Here is a 14053-nt window from a genome sequence, read left to right on the forward strand (position 1 = left end):
TCTATCTCTCTCCTCTCGCTCGTGCTAGCGGCTCTTCGTGCGCTCGACAATTACGCGATATTAGTGGATGGATTTAGCTCCGTTCTACTCAAAGTAGACGGATTAGCAAGTGCACGCGTTCGCGGCTCCCCCTCCATCTCTCTCTCTCTCGCTCCACTACAAGTCTGATGGGACACGAGTGCGTGCAAGCATTAAGGCTCTTCTCGCCGCACGTGTACAGCCTGCGTCGAGAATTCCGCTCCACTCGGTTGAATCGCGCATGCTTGAAGCGCTGAGAGTGTCCCGTCTAGTTGAGAAACATTGCCCGACTGGCTACGGAGCTTTTTTACGATGTTAAAAAACACCGACACGCTGCGTCCTTCTCGAGTCTGCGATCGAGCGGCAGCGAGAAAATTCCGGCGCGGACTGTACATCGGGAGAAACCGTAAGTGAAGAGGAAGGATGTTGGAGCGAGCTCGAAAGCTGCCTTGGACATTAACGAGACTAACTGGATTCAAACGAGCAAGGAAAAAGAGGGGAAGTGATATATTTCCATAGTTTAACAGAGAGCGTTTTTTAGATAACTTGGCAGAATACGCCGAGGCGGGCCAGCAGGCGAGCACGCGGCTCGAGAAGGTATCCCGCGCGGCCACCTGTTCGCGAGAGCGAAAGCCGCTCTCGGCTGGCTGCTATAACTATAGGAGAGCAGCGACCTGCTGGCCGGTCTGCTGTCCTGGCCGCGACTCGTTCCCGAAATCGCATCGGAAAACGACGAAGAGACAGAGAGCTGCCCGAGCCGCGGGAAAAAAGCGGAGCGTGCTGAAGCGAGAGAAAGAGAGCAGCCGAGAGCAGCGAGCAACGAGTGGCGAAGGGTAGGTAGACGTAGGGACGGAGGCAAAGAGCAATAAGCGCGCGCGAAGGGAGAAGAGCCTAGGGACAGAGACGACGGGAAGGTGGCACTGATTTTAATCAAGATATGGCCTGGCAGTCGAGTAGGCGACGGCGCTGCCGGATCGAGCGTGAGACAGAGAGCGGGCTGGAACTATTGATTTTCCGAGTGCTCCTGACCAAGTAGCCGAGGCTCTCTGCAGTCGAGAGAGCCTCAAATCCGGCGCTTAATCTTCCCGCGCACACTTCTCGCGCGCCTATAAGCAGCCCATATTCGCGTTCGGCGCGGGCCATATAATACTGCGCAGAAGAGGCTCAAGTCCGGCGCGCGGACGCGAAATACGAAATACGCCTGAATACGAACTAGCGCGTTAATGGTACAAGCAATCTTGTTAATCCAAGTCGCGTGTGACGTAAGTAGTTTTTCCCTCTCGGCCGTTAAGAGATTAAAGCGTCGTCGCTGCAGCAGGCGCTTCGCTTTAGAGCCATTATATCGTGCGCGACGTGTGGGATAATAGAGTGCCGTCGCGCGGTGGGGGCCGCCGGCCGATTGAACCGACCAGACGAGACGGGGCAGTCAGCCGCGAGGATCCGAGCGCGAACGCTTCTTGCTATTTTTTCCGCCGCTTTCTGAGTAGCTATATATAGTGCTCGGTGCGCAGCTGTACACAGTGCCGCGGAAGCTCGGCTTCGATACGTCATGGCGCTGTTGACGGACGGCGCGAGGAGGGCCGAGGAGGCCGCGCTGGTGCAAGGTGCGGACAGCTGCCTGCGCGATGCGTTCGTCGCGATAATTCGCACAGGAACATTTCCCATTGGCTCGCTACTCACGCAGACGCATGTCCGGAGAGTTATCAGCAAAATAAGCTTTTCAGCGCGCGATATCGCGTGTCGCGCCGACAGACAGTTCCCCGCAGCTCATAAAGCCGGTGACGCGCGCGCGCGCGCGAATCTTCCCATTATCCGCTGAATTTTCAGAGCGCGCCGGCAATCTAATCAAAATTGCTCCGTAGCGCGCGGGATGTGTGACGCTCTCGTTGCGCGCATCAGTCTCGCGGAGAACACGTCGCGTCGGCTTCAAATGTTTTTTCCCAATCCGAGGAACGATCGAGAGCGAGATCGTAACGGCGCACAAAAATGCAAAAGGTGGGCAGGAGGCGAGACGCGCAGGGGCTTCGGCGAACTCGCTGAGCTTGCGGAAAGGGTGGCCGGTGGTGCGTGCAGAACGAGCGGTTACAGCCGCGGCGAATGCATTAAGACCGCCTTTTCAGCTATACCGCCGCCGCCACACGATATTGAACTTTTCAGCCGAGGGAGGATAGGCGAGAGATGGAGCTTCCACCCTCTCTCCCGAACTTGTACCACACGCCACCTAGTTTTACCTTCATTTTTCCGGAGCTTTCATTGCTTTTATTGCACCGCTATCCGCGCTTTATTTCTCGAGCTAGTAGCTTCGGCTCTTCGGAAAATTCGCAACTGGTTTTTCCACGGTCATTGTATCGCGGGCGGGAAACCGGGTGCGTAGTCCTCTGATGCGGAACGCCAACGGGGACAAATATACCCACAAAAGCGACGTGTTTAGAATGAACTCCCATTCAACGACGCGGCCTGTGCGCGCCGCGTAGAAATTTCATATACGATTCATTGCCCGCATATACGAGTTATTGGCTTTTATTACTTTGAGCTATCGAGATTAATAAGTAGCATTCTTATTTGGGGCCCCGTGCCGAGATATTTATGATTTGCTCCAGCATCGACTCGCCCCCTTCAAGTCCAGTCGGATAAAATATCGAGAATTTTTTAATAAGCGCCAACAGCCGGTGGGCGTTTTTCCTTTTTATACTTCGAGCTCCTATACCGTACTGTTACATAAAACGTACACACAGCTGATAACGGTTATTATGTCACTCTTCTTTCAATATTCTATATACGTGCTGGGATTGTCATCAACAATTGAATAGCATCGCATTATTAATGAATGTATTATAATTGCTCGGATTTTTATCTTTTTGTCGGAGATCTAAGTGATCGAAACGCAGATATCTGCATACAAACTGCACGAAACGAAAATAATTTGATGTAAGTGCAGGCAGTCTTATATTTCCAGCACTTTTCGATATTTATCGCGGACATGTTTTTTGAAAATAGCAACAGTGTTGATGAATTCTCATTTTTATACTTTGATTAATATACGAAAAGAGTTGTACAAACCCCAATTCTTTATGCATAGCGATGTTTGTTATAACTAGATCCGCTAACCTTGCACTTGACCTTGCGGAAACGCTCTGCTTGTGTCGAGATTCGTTTGAGCGGAAAAACTAACTGATACAGGCTAAGCAGATAAATCTCTATGAACTTGTTGTTACGCTGTCAATAATTAAGCGATCAAGTATTCCCAGTGTTATCATCGACGCAAGAAATAAAATCTGGTTTTTCGCATTTATCTGTTTTGTTTTTGTTTGGGATTTTTAAAAGTGATTATTTACTCAAAAAGGTGAAATATAACAAAAAGAGCTGACATATTGCAAGTCACTATAAATTTCAAAAATTTGAAACATGCATGCGCGATTTCCTCTTAGAGCATAAAAATGATGACCAAATTTAGTTGAACAACATCATCTGCACGATTACAAATATCTGCATTTCCTCTAACACTAAACACGATATGCGAATTATGTAAAATAATGCCTCATATTGACAGACATGTGGCGATGCGTTTCTGTTATTAATATACTGAAATACGATATGTATATTTCTCATTGTTAAATCATACTAATATAAGCTTTTCAACATCTTTAGCCCTAACAAATGCAAAATTTGATAATTTAAAAAATTTAAAAGAAACGTTGCTTGTGTAAAAAGTATACAGATTTTTATATCTGTTAAGAAGCTATCACATTACTTGTATAAAGATACAATAATAAATAACAATGTTAAATTGAACCGATTTTTGCTTCCAACTTCTGGAAAATAGGACACACTTTTTTGGCTCTGAAAAATAGCAATTTTCACTTTTTGACACAGTTGTTAGAGAAAGGAGCTGTAAATTGTAAATTTGACCATATTATAGAATACCGTGCATATATATTCGCGTTTTGATTATAAAAGTCCGATTGACGCTCGGCCGGGCCGTCTAGGGCAAATCAGCATATAATGATGCATACGTGTACACATAAAAGTAATAATAGCGCGGCCATTAGAGCTTTAACTGCATTTTCTCAGATCGTGCACATGTAATTTGTGTAGTAACTTTGTCACGCGCGTAGGGTTTTTCGCCTTGTTTACAAAGAAGCGCACCTCCAGGTACAATAGCTGCGTTCTAAAAACACCGGGAAATCCGAGGCAATCCTCCCCGGCGCTGTCTCTAGGGATTTCCCAAAGTCCTGTGTACTTTATATGCGCGTTGCGCGTTGTCGCGAGCATTAAACGCTCGTCTCCTTGAGTCCGGAGCTCAGTCTCGATTCGATCTCCGCGTCGCGTGCATATTACATCCCACCGCGAGCGCTCTAATATTACAGAAAAACAGAGCACACCCGAGGCTGCTCTGCAGTACATCTGCATCCATCAGCTATTTTCCGCATATAACGATTTACGCAATCGAACCACTTGCTTGCTGATTTGCATAGCTGCTGCTGGTTGTCGCTCTTTAATAGCTGGCTCTTACTATACGGCCGCCTTGTGCTGCGAAGAATTGAACTTTGAGTGTCTGCTGTTATCGCTTGCGTTAGAGATAATCGCAAAATGACGTACGGCAAGTTTGGTAAGCTGAAACTTTTAATCCTTCATTCGCCTTCCAATACTTTCATTTCAAAGTTTGTCGATCTGCAGTATTTTCGACTTTTCACTTTTTTTCTGTATGAAATCCGCATGAAATTCGAAACTCCGGGTATCCGCAAGCTCGATACGCGTGACTTTCGCGCGAATTCAAAGCGCTCATTTCCGCTCGTTTCGTCAAGAAGCAGGTGTCGAGAAGCCGAAGCAGGAAGCAACGTGCATCGGACCATTGCAGGTGAGGCGGGACGTTACGGACTTTCCGTACATCGTAGCATTCGGCGTCATGCTCTTAGTCTGGCTCTCTGTCGGAATCTATGGTAAATATAATAACTGTTGTGCTTTAAAATTTGTAATATTTCTTCACCCGACTTGACTTCTTTTTCAGCTTTCTGCGTCGGCGATTCGGTATTTTTCCATCACTTCAGGCATTACACGATACACATGGAATTCGTCTACATGGCGGCGTTCTTCCACGAACACATAAACCAGGCTAGGTATAACTTGGTTTCTGAATTTCACTTAGTGCAATGAAAAAGTACGATACCATTAGTATCCGATTTGCTGATTTCTAACGTGCGCTTTGCCTTGCTACATTCCAGTCACATCGTCATCGGCTTCGTCGCTTGGTCTGCGTTTCTACTGGCGGCAATGGCTGTCCTGTTTCGATACACCACCAAAATCTTCGTTTGGGTGACAGTCGGCCTATCGGCAATTATGCTGCTAACGATTTGGGTTTTTCTAATATACGGTATGGAAGTGCACGGTTTCCACGTGTTGGACGGTTTGCTACTGCTTTTCTTCATAACCATCGTCTATGCGCTGCTGGTATACTCGATCGTCCAAGCAGGAACCAAGATGGTCTGCAAAATCATCAGAGAGTCTTGCAAGTGAGTACACTGCAACAAACAATCGGGGAGCGATCTAATCGATATATTTTTCAGAGTGATGTTCTTCTTCCCGTCTACACTCGCTCTTGCAGCGGTGCAGTTCTCATTGCAACTTTTGATAGCCATATTCTCGGGAGCGGTTTATATGTATTTGACGAGCATTCGACAATTCGTGCTCACGGAGGCTACGGACATCGCGAACGCCACCGATGAAGACTTTACGAGCGAGGAACTGAACGAGACAGACACGTCAGCACATTGGTTCTACGAGGACGAGATTTTCTATCGGAACTTCTCGACTCCCGCCCACGTCCCCATGTTTCACCTGATCAATTACTGTGGCTTCTTCTGGTCAACCTGGTTCCTCATGGGAGCGGGAAGGATGGTCTTGACCGCAGCCTTCGCCACCTGGTATCAGACGAAAGATAAGAGCGCCATTCCACTGAACCTGATACCTCAATGCTTCATGATGATAATGAGGTGACGATTGCACGCGCGTAAAGCTGCGATTCTGCGCAGTTAATTGGCACCTCTAATGCTGTCTTTAAACTTTCCCAACGCAGGCATCACGCAGGAACGTTGGCTTACGCGTCATCGCCGATCACAATCGTTCCAATGTGCATCGTGGCTTGGAAGTACGGAAGGGACAAGCTCAAGGAAATGTACAAACGGCCAGTCTTGATGATCTCGTGGTTGACCGTAGCCCTGAAGTTTTCATTCGACGCCATGACCATGACCGCCATCAACGGACATACGTTCTACAAATCAGCCAAAGAGTCTTACATTCTATTCATGAAGCATCCTGTCTCTTATCTGGCGATGAACACTGTAAGTAGTCTGTGACTGATGCGCACTCTACATTCTGATGCGTGTCACTTTGAGATTGATGAAAAATCCCTTCTCTGTTCAGGTGACCGAGTACGTCATCGTTCTCGGAACGATACTTCAGCCCATTCTGTCGATGTTCTCCGTTCTCGGTTACATATCGATTTTCGATCTATCGGATTACAAAAGGGGCGTAGCCCCCACAGCCGTGTTGGTAGTCTCGATGATAGCTATGTTCATGTCGATAACCTTCTTCATGGTGTTCCGGTCGGCCGCAAACACCATTCGCCACTGTTACCAGGAAGACGCCAAGGCCAATCACGAGTCGGAAATGAATCTCTACCAGGTTCAAGTGGACGATCTTTCGATCGACGATGTCGAGCAGGATCCTTGAACTGGCTTACAAGCGAACGTTTGCAGGAGTTACTTTGCCAAGGACTTAAATTCGTGCCAGCGTTTCCGCGGCAAAACTAAGCAATCGGTCAAGCTCTGTTTTCTGCGCGCAATATCATAGCTTTGGTGAACGCGATGGAATACGAATACGAATTAGGATTAAATTACTATGCGTTAATCAGTAATATTGCTCTCATATGAATTCAAAGTGCACGTGTGAATGTGGAATCGATGATCATGATTATTACTAATTTTACGCTTACAGTTCCTGTTATGTATATATGTATAGCGGCCTAAGTAACGCGAGCTCGACGAAATTATCTCCACTCGTCTTGTACATACTGCGCAATTAGTAGAACGTTTGAGTTCGGCAGAAGAATTCGGCAACAGAATTTACACCTGTTAATGCTGATGTGATATAATGTTAAGATGCGGATATCTGCGACATATATATAAGTATGCTGTAACGATGATTCAGTACTTATGTCCCGCGCGGAATCGAATGTCCCATGCTTTTTCTGCACTTGTATCAAGTTCTCACGCTAATACTGCTTCTGTACAGCTTGCCGTAGCGATAACTCTTAGTACCAAGATGTAGTATTGTCGAAGGAAAATAATAAAGTTTCGAACATTGTATAGCAAAGCGCGAAGAGCCTTATCTGTCCAACGATCGCTCTCCACCCAGTCGACGTTTTTTCATCGACGAGCAATCGCATCAATAGCTCAGGAAGCCCGATGACAGAACCGCTCAAAGCCAAGGTAAGCAAGCACTCGCCGTGCGGCGTCTACAGTGCATGGAAGGTTTGTTCCGTGTAATCTCGAGGCTGCCGAGAAGAAAGAAAGGAAGAGAGTGAGTGAGAGAGAAAGATCCCGAGCTCTCGAGTGAAAATGTTTGGCGCGACGGGGAGGAATCGAAGCACACACGTCGTGTAGTGCAAGAGCGCGCGGGGCTGAAAACACGACGACCCTTCGTCGGAGGGGGTGGCAGTGGCGCGAGACACGCGGCCCTCGAGGAAATGGAGACCGTGCCGCAAATACCGGCGGCCCGGCTCAGGAACTGTCGTTTTTGACCGGCTTATTATATATGGCTACGCGCGTCTGTACATTACACTCCAACTTGCCGATGTCGAGGGCTTTTTGCCGCGGTCTTTTTATTACTTTCTCCCCGAGATTCGTGATCGATGGAACTGGAGGGGTTTGCGAAGGTACAACGACGCGCGGGCTGGACTTTCACCCCGAGAGCCGAAGAACTGAGTGCACGGTACTTGACGCGACGCTTCGGAATAAGTTGCGGCAGCTCGAGATTGAATTTCGGAAAAACGGCCGCGCGTGAGCTCGAGCAGAAAAAGTGCGCATACTCGGAGAGCGAGCAGGAGAGAAGCAGCTCTAGCCTTTCTCTGCGTGTCCCGCAGCGTCGGTGCCGGCACACCGGGGGAGTGTCGTCCGCGTATCGATTCTGCGCGGGGCTGCGGCATTCAGCCGCTCACACACACACACACACGCGCGCGTTCGCAGACAGTCCGGGTGGACCAGATCTCGAGAGAGAGAGAGATAGGGGGTTTGGCTGGTGATATAGAGCTGTATAGAATTGGGGGAGTATACGCGAGCGCGGAGAAGGGCGCGAACCGAACGGCTGATAATGATGACATCGCTTTATAGCTTCGCAGAGCATCGATTTATGAAAGCCGCTGGTGTGGCTGAGCGACTCCGCGCGTGTGTGTCGGGCTGGCTGGCTGACTCTTCCTTTTATTGCGAGGACCTTATATAGACCGTATTATTATGTGTGCGGGAAAAGGGACATATTTCAGGAGGCTTCGTCGTAATGACGCCTACCGCGCCGATGCATCTTTGTTCCTCCGCGCGCTCACTCGTTAGCAGCTCTCGTCGTTATATAATATGTGCGTAACTCGTACATAATATGCGTCGGTCCATTAATCAGCGAAAAATTGTAAACACATGCTGCCGCGCCGAGAGCTCATGACTTTTGAATCCGTCGGTGCGACGACGGGGGGTGCGACGGTTATTACTCTGCTCCCCGATATACGCGCCGCTCTCGTTTGGGGCTGGGGCGTGCGTGCGGGCCGGCAAATAACGTTTGCCGGTAATTGGCAGATACATACTGCGCCGGAGGAGGCGCATAATGGGAATAAAAAGATCTGGTCTCCCGCGCGTTATGGCCCATGAAATCAGTCGTTCGTTCGGCCCTATTACTGCGTGGGAGTGAATTTCGGAGCAGACGCTCCGCGTTTGCGCGGCGAGGAAAAAAGCTCGATTCGGGGGCACAATGAAGATTGCCGGGCCATTGTGCGCGGCCTATACTAATGGATTGCGGAATCGCGATAAAATTGAAGAGAAACTCGCGGCCTCCTCGAAAGCGCGCCGGGCCGGCGAGGCAGGGAAGAAAAACGGATTAGATGGCGAGGCAAAGGTTCGCGAGAGCGCGCGCGCACATAAAGCTGGCCCTGCGAGTTCGAAACGGCGAAAGCGATACACTTCCATTAGTTAAATTGTTTCCTCGAAACCCTCTGGATTTTTGAACTCTTTGACCCCCCTTATTTCCTTCTCCAGCTGCTGTCTGCACTTTCACTTTGCCACTGTGTCTATACGCCTTTCCGCGCCTCATAATCGTTATGTATTAGCCATACGAATTCTCCCGAGTAGTCGGCGTCGAAATTACATATGCTCGCACTCGAGCTGGGAAGCGATCGCTCAATAGAGCCCTGACTCGGTCCGCGGAAGCCGACGGACGCGGCAAAACACTCGATCGAGGGAAGACCGGTCAATTCGAGAGGACCGACTGCAGCCGAATTCGGCGTTGATGGGCCGAGCGCGGAATCATTTCCCTTCATTCGCTGGAAGCAGTTTTGTGGGAGGAAAGATACTCTTAAGAGCGCGAACGAGGTCGCGCGGTGTCGAAAGGACTCTTATTATCTTGGCCCGAGAGATGCTTTGCGCTTCTAGACTCTAGAGCTGAAATATATCTGGCTGAATGTCGAGCCGACTGTATTATTATTATTGTTTCATCGATCCGAGAGCTTCGGGCGAAATTTAGAAAAAAAAAAAAAAAAAAAAATAGCCGTTTGACACTGACTTTCGTTCGCGCCGCGAGCCGGAATCTCCGCGGGCTAATTTCTGTTTATCTCGCATTCTGGAGGTCTCGCGCATTAGGCTTGCGAAATAATGAAAGCAATTTGGGGCTGAGGTGCAATTGGCATAGCGTGCCTCTAGCGCAAGATGCATTTCTCGACTGGCGCACAATCCTATATAAATGTGCATGCGGGGCTCGAGATTTTTCATTCCGAGGCTCCACGGTGTCTTCTTACGGCGCTTTCAGAGATGAGGTCCGTTCTGCTGATCTTTTGCCTGTCGTCCGTAGCGGTGAGTACTTTTTTTGCTTGTTTCGGCCGCTCAGCAGTTGAATTGACAGCAGTTTTTCGTCTCGAAAGGTCCGCGTTTCCGCTCACGTTTCTCCCGTGGCCGACAGCTTCAAAGCGTGCTTGGCTGAAAGTGGAATGACTAGAGGTATCGCGACGCTTTTTCTCATTCGAAACCGCGATCGATCGATGGGGTCGCATAAATTTTGATTTCTCTTCTCGCAGACGATTTTATCAAGGCCTTGCAGTCGAGCGACGACTCGAAAGCCCAGTGCATCGCGGCCTGTACGATGGAGAAGGAGAAATTCGTGAGTAGATATTATATTCGAATGGGCGCGTTCAGCGAGCTTCACAATTGCGAAAACTGTTGCAGATGAGCGACGATAAGATAAACGTAGACGCGATAATAGCGAAGATGGAGGACGTGTCGCAGGAGATTGGCAAAGTCCAGATAACGGATTTAGTGATGAACTGCGCAGCCGAAGGTAACGTCAGCATGAGTTAGCAAGTCGCCTCTGCACCAGGTTTTCCTTTATAAATGGAAATATTTTTTGTAGGGAAACTATTGTTATTGTTAAAAAGCTTTCTAGACACATTTTCAAAGATTAGACGAATCTTATCTTACGAACGATTAGCCAGCAGATTAAGGTCGCTGTAACGGAAACTCTTTCACAGTCACAGCCGCGGATTAGTAATTAAAAATATTCGAATGTTTTAGCTAAGGACAAGAGCGGCAAGTGCGGCGTCGCTCACTCGGTCGTGAGGTGCATACACGAGGAGTTGCGAAAGGAAGGCTGGATATAACAAGCGGAAAGGCATCTGTAAAAGCAAATCAATAATAAAGCATGTGTTTTTCCCCCAATGTGATTGTCCTTTAATTTCACGAGCAATCAAACGGTCGTTACGAAACCCAAATAAGAAGGCAAGCGTTATTTAAATCCCGCGCGCGTAGACACAGTAACAGCCTGCGCAAACAGCAACCAGTCAGCCACAGGCGCGCGCACTCGCCCCCCCCCCCCCCACACCCCGACAGCACGCGTATATCCATATAGGTACCCTGCACAGTAGAGCACGGCGTTTTCACCCGGCGATTAATGGCAGACCGCAGCTAGCGCTCTCAATTCGCTTTTCGAACGCTCTCGCAGCCCATCTGCCGCAGCGTACACGCCGGCTCCTGTGTGCAACAAGTATACACGCACACACGTACACGGCCGAGTCCCTGCGGGCCCTTTTACCGGGCGGCGATTTCAATTACTCCAGAAGGACTCGTATTTCAGCGGACTCGTTGACCAGAGTGAGGCCGAGATCCTCTACGCTCTACACTCTCGCTGTGCGGCCGATGATTAAAGCGAGGAATTTCGATTCGGCTGGCCTTTTTTAATGAAAAACTTTGCTGTTTCCTTGGGGGTTCGCGGCTGGGTCGCGGGGGGCACTTAGGGCTATTGTGCAGCTGGCTTTCGCGGCTACGGAATTTATCTCGTGGACTTTTACGCGCCTACTTTGTATATTGCCCGACGGTCTCTGGAGTGCCGAATTTAGAATATAAAGCAGCGGGAAAGCGTAGCAGGACAAATATGCGCGCAAAGATCGCGAAGGTCAGCCGGGCTTGCGATGAATAAAGACAAGCATGCGAGTGCGTGACGCAAGTCGCGAATTCAGGAGCCGCTCGCGAGAGAAACACGGCTTTATTACGTAAAGGAACGTATTGCCTAGATTCGTTCTTAATTGGATGCGAAAGCGCGAAAGTGGATCGAGGTGCGCGTGGGTTAATATGAGCGAGGCTAGATGATGCCGACGGCATGCGAGGTCAGGTAATAGTTTGCTCCAGTTTTGAAAGGATCCTACTGAGATTCGAACAAACGAGCAACCTTTTTTTCCCGCTCTTATCGAGAAGAGCGATCCGAAGAATTCCTCTCATATCCTGTATCGGTATTTCACGCTTCGCAAGCCCCCGATGTAAGCTGCTACATACATCGCGAGATTTCACGTATAACTTCCCTGCACACACTCTGCGCCGCGCACAGTCTCATCCGCTTTGTATTATTGCGTATAGCTAACGGAGTAGAGGGCCACGTCTGCGCGCGTATAATCTATAAGGCGAAGCTTCGCAGGATTGAGTTCTCACGCGTCGCAAGCTCGAGTGAACGAGCGAGGGAATAAATCCCCGGTCGAACGTGTAATCCCCTGCCTGCGGGGAGAGCTGCTCGCGGACCTTTCGTATGTACATAGTCGCTCGTTTTATACACTGACGCAGAGAGAATTTAAAAGGGTATTTAAAAACGACTCGCGCTACCACCCGTTGACCATTTTATGAAAATTGCTTATGAAAATCATAGCAGGTTGTAACAAAAGATCGATTCTCCATATAAGAGCGTTAAAGCGAACGCGAAAAAGAGCGAGTCCTCCTCCGATGCCCGGCAGAAATCAGCTAGGCAACGATGCGTTTTTAACGAGATTCTCTCTCTCTCTCTCTCTCTCTCTCTCTCTCTCTGCGCCGCTCTCGCCGGGCTCGAAACAGACAGACGCTGGCGGCCTCGGTCATTGTCTCGGCGCCAAAGGCGTTTTTTCCTACTCGCTTTTCCTCAGACTGCAGCACAGAGCGCCGAGAGAGCGAGCGCGTACGCTCGCAGAATGGAACGAAATGGAGCGCGCGGAAGGAGAGCTGCCGGCGGGAGGAATAACGCGAACTTTGCTCATTAGACGGGCTTTTCTTCCCTCTTTTTTTCACGCGCCCGGCCCATGCCTCTGTCTACGCATCGTAGCGCGAAAAACTTTCTCGACCTGCAGCATATCGTTGTGCCGCCGATTCGGTCGAGCGGTCGCAGCGGGGAAAATCGATGCCGCGCGGGCTAATAATCCGCGAGACGCTGCAGAGCCGTAAGTCTGTGTGTGTGTGTGTGTGTGTGTGTGTACCGAAAATCCTGGGCATTAGAGCGGGGGCTGCTTGTTTTCCTTGGCGCTGCAGCGAATTACGCATTACGGGCCGGCTCTCGAAATAATCCGCGTAAGCCGCTAAACGCCGGCAATTTGTGCGCCGGCGAAAACAATATTCCCCGTACGCACTCGCCAAGTGCTACGGGGCGGGGGCTGTATACGCAGCTTCTCTATACACCTAGCGCGCGGATCTCCCCAGTGTGCGATGTGCGCACAGCCCCGGAAGCGAAAATTCTCCCTAATGCGCGCCTCGGCTTTCGTGTCTGCGTGTGCCTGTAGGAGCATCCGGGGGACTATAACACTATAACCTGCGCCCCGCCCGCGCTCCATTATCGCGGATTCAATGCGCGCGCCATTTCGACTAATTGATGATTGTCGTCGCAGCCGCGAAATAACGGACGTTCGAGAGCCGTCGACTCGAATAAATGTGGCAGCGATCGGAAGAAAGCCGATACGCGGCGATAGAGCGATGCACATCAAAGCCTCGAGCCCCGCAAGATTCATACGAGCCCGACCGTATGTTTGCCCTCGATATATGTACGGACAGGCGTTAATGTCCTGCGATGACGACGGCCGAAGGCCTAATGGAGTGGCAGCGCGTGCATCTCAGATTTCACTCCCGATCGAGTTGTGCGCCCATGATACGCGTCACGCTGCCGAGCTTCGACTTCCTTTCCATCGCATACAGCTCTCTTCAAAATACCTCACGCAGACGTTGCTCCGCGCGAGGCGGTGAAAGCCAAAAACTCTGTATGTCTGCTGTAACCCGTTTGACGCGCGCCTCCGCTAATGGAAACGCTCGTGTGGTACGCGTTATGTGTGCTGAGAGTGAAAAGTCGCGCATGAGAGAGAGAGAGAGAGGTTGAGGAATCCGCCGCTCAGGGCTATGGGAAAATTTTCGCTGAAATCGCACTCTGCCGTCATTACTCGCGGATATTGCACATCAGCGTTCACAGCGCGCTGAAAAGTGACCGTCTCGTTTTGCGGCGCGCGCGTATG

The 14053-nt window shown here is 49.8% G+C and overlaps 2 protein-coding genes across 10 annotated transcripts in view; one reads left to right on the top strand and one right to left on the bottom strand.

Annotated features, from left to right (window-relative positions):
* LOC100118904 (protein Skeletor, isoforms B/C) overlaps window positions 1–14053 on the bottom strand; it is a 56004-nt gene that overhangs the window by 16304 nt on the left and 25647 nt on the right. The window lies entirely within an intron of this gene.
* Window positions 1443–7390, top strand: LOC100118935 (CTL-like protein 2). 3 transcript variants are annotated; one of them, XM_016987202.3, is made up of 7 exons: window positions 1443–1622; window positions 4827–4958; window positions 5027–5135; window positions 5241–5528; window positions 5583–6008; window positions 6092–6356; window positions 6439–7390. In XM_016987202.3, the coding sequence occupies exons 1-7, from the start codon at window positions 1568–1570 to the stop codon at window positions 6745–6747; spliced, it is 1584 nt and encodes a 527-aa protein (XP_016842691.1). In that variant the 5' UTR covers window positions 1443–1567; the 3' UTR covers window positions 6748–7390. The 3 variants fall into 3 exon arrangements, with proteins under 3 accessions (XP_016842691.1, XP_008202402.1, XP_001602800.2); XM_008204180.4 differs by having other exon boundaries at window positions 1443–4627; window positions 6439–7384; XM_001602750.6 differs by lacking the exon at window positions 1443–1622 and adding an exon at window positions 1830–4627 and having other exon boundaries at window positions 4824–4958; window positions 6439–7384.

This window comes from Nasonia vitripennis, chromosome 5 (assembly GCF_009193385.2).
Source record: "Nasonia vitripennis strain AsymCx chromosome 5, Nvit_psr_1.1, whole genome shotgun sequence".
Classification (NCBI taxonomy): domain Eukaryota; kingdom Metazoa; phylum Arthropoda; class Insecta; order Hymenoptera; family Pteromalidae; genus Nasonia; species Nasonia vitripennis.

Bases quoted from the DNA above. Each gene is read 5' to 3' on its own strand.
- LOC100118935 (XM_016987202.3), top strand. From the start codon at position 1,568: ATGGCGCTGTTGACGGACGGCGCGAGGAGGGCCGAGGAGGCCGCGCTG. The intron at 5,136-5,240 runs GTATAACTTGGT...GCTACATTCCAG, and splicing joins GAACACATAAACCAGGCTAG to TCACATCGTCATCGGCTTCG. The intron at 6,009-6,091 runs GTGACGATTGCA...TTCCCAACGCAG, and splicing joins TGCTTCATGATGATAATGAG to GCATCACGCAGGAACGTTGG.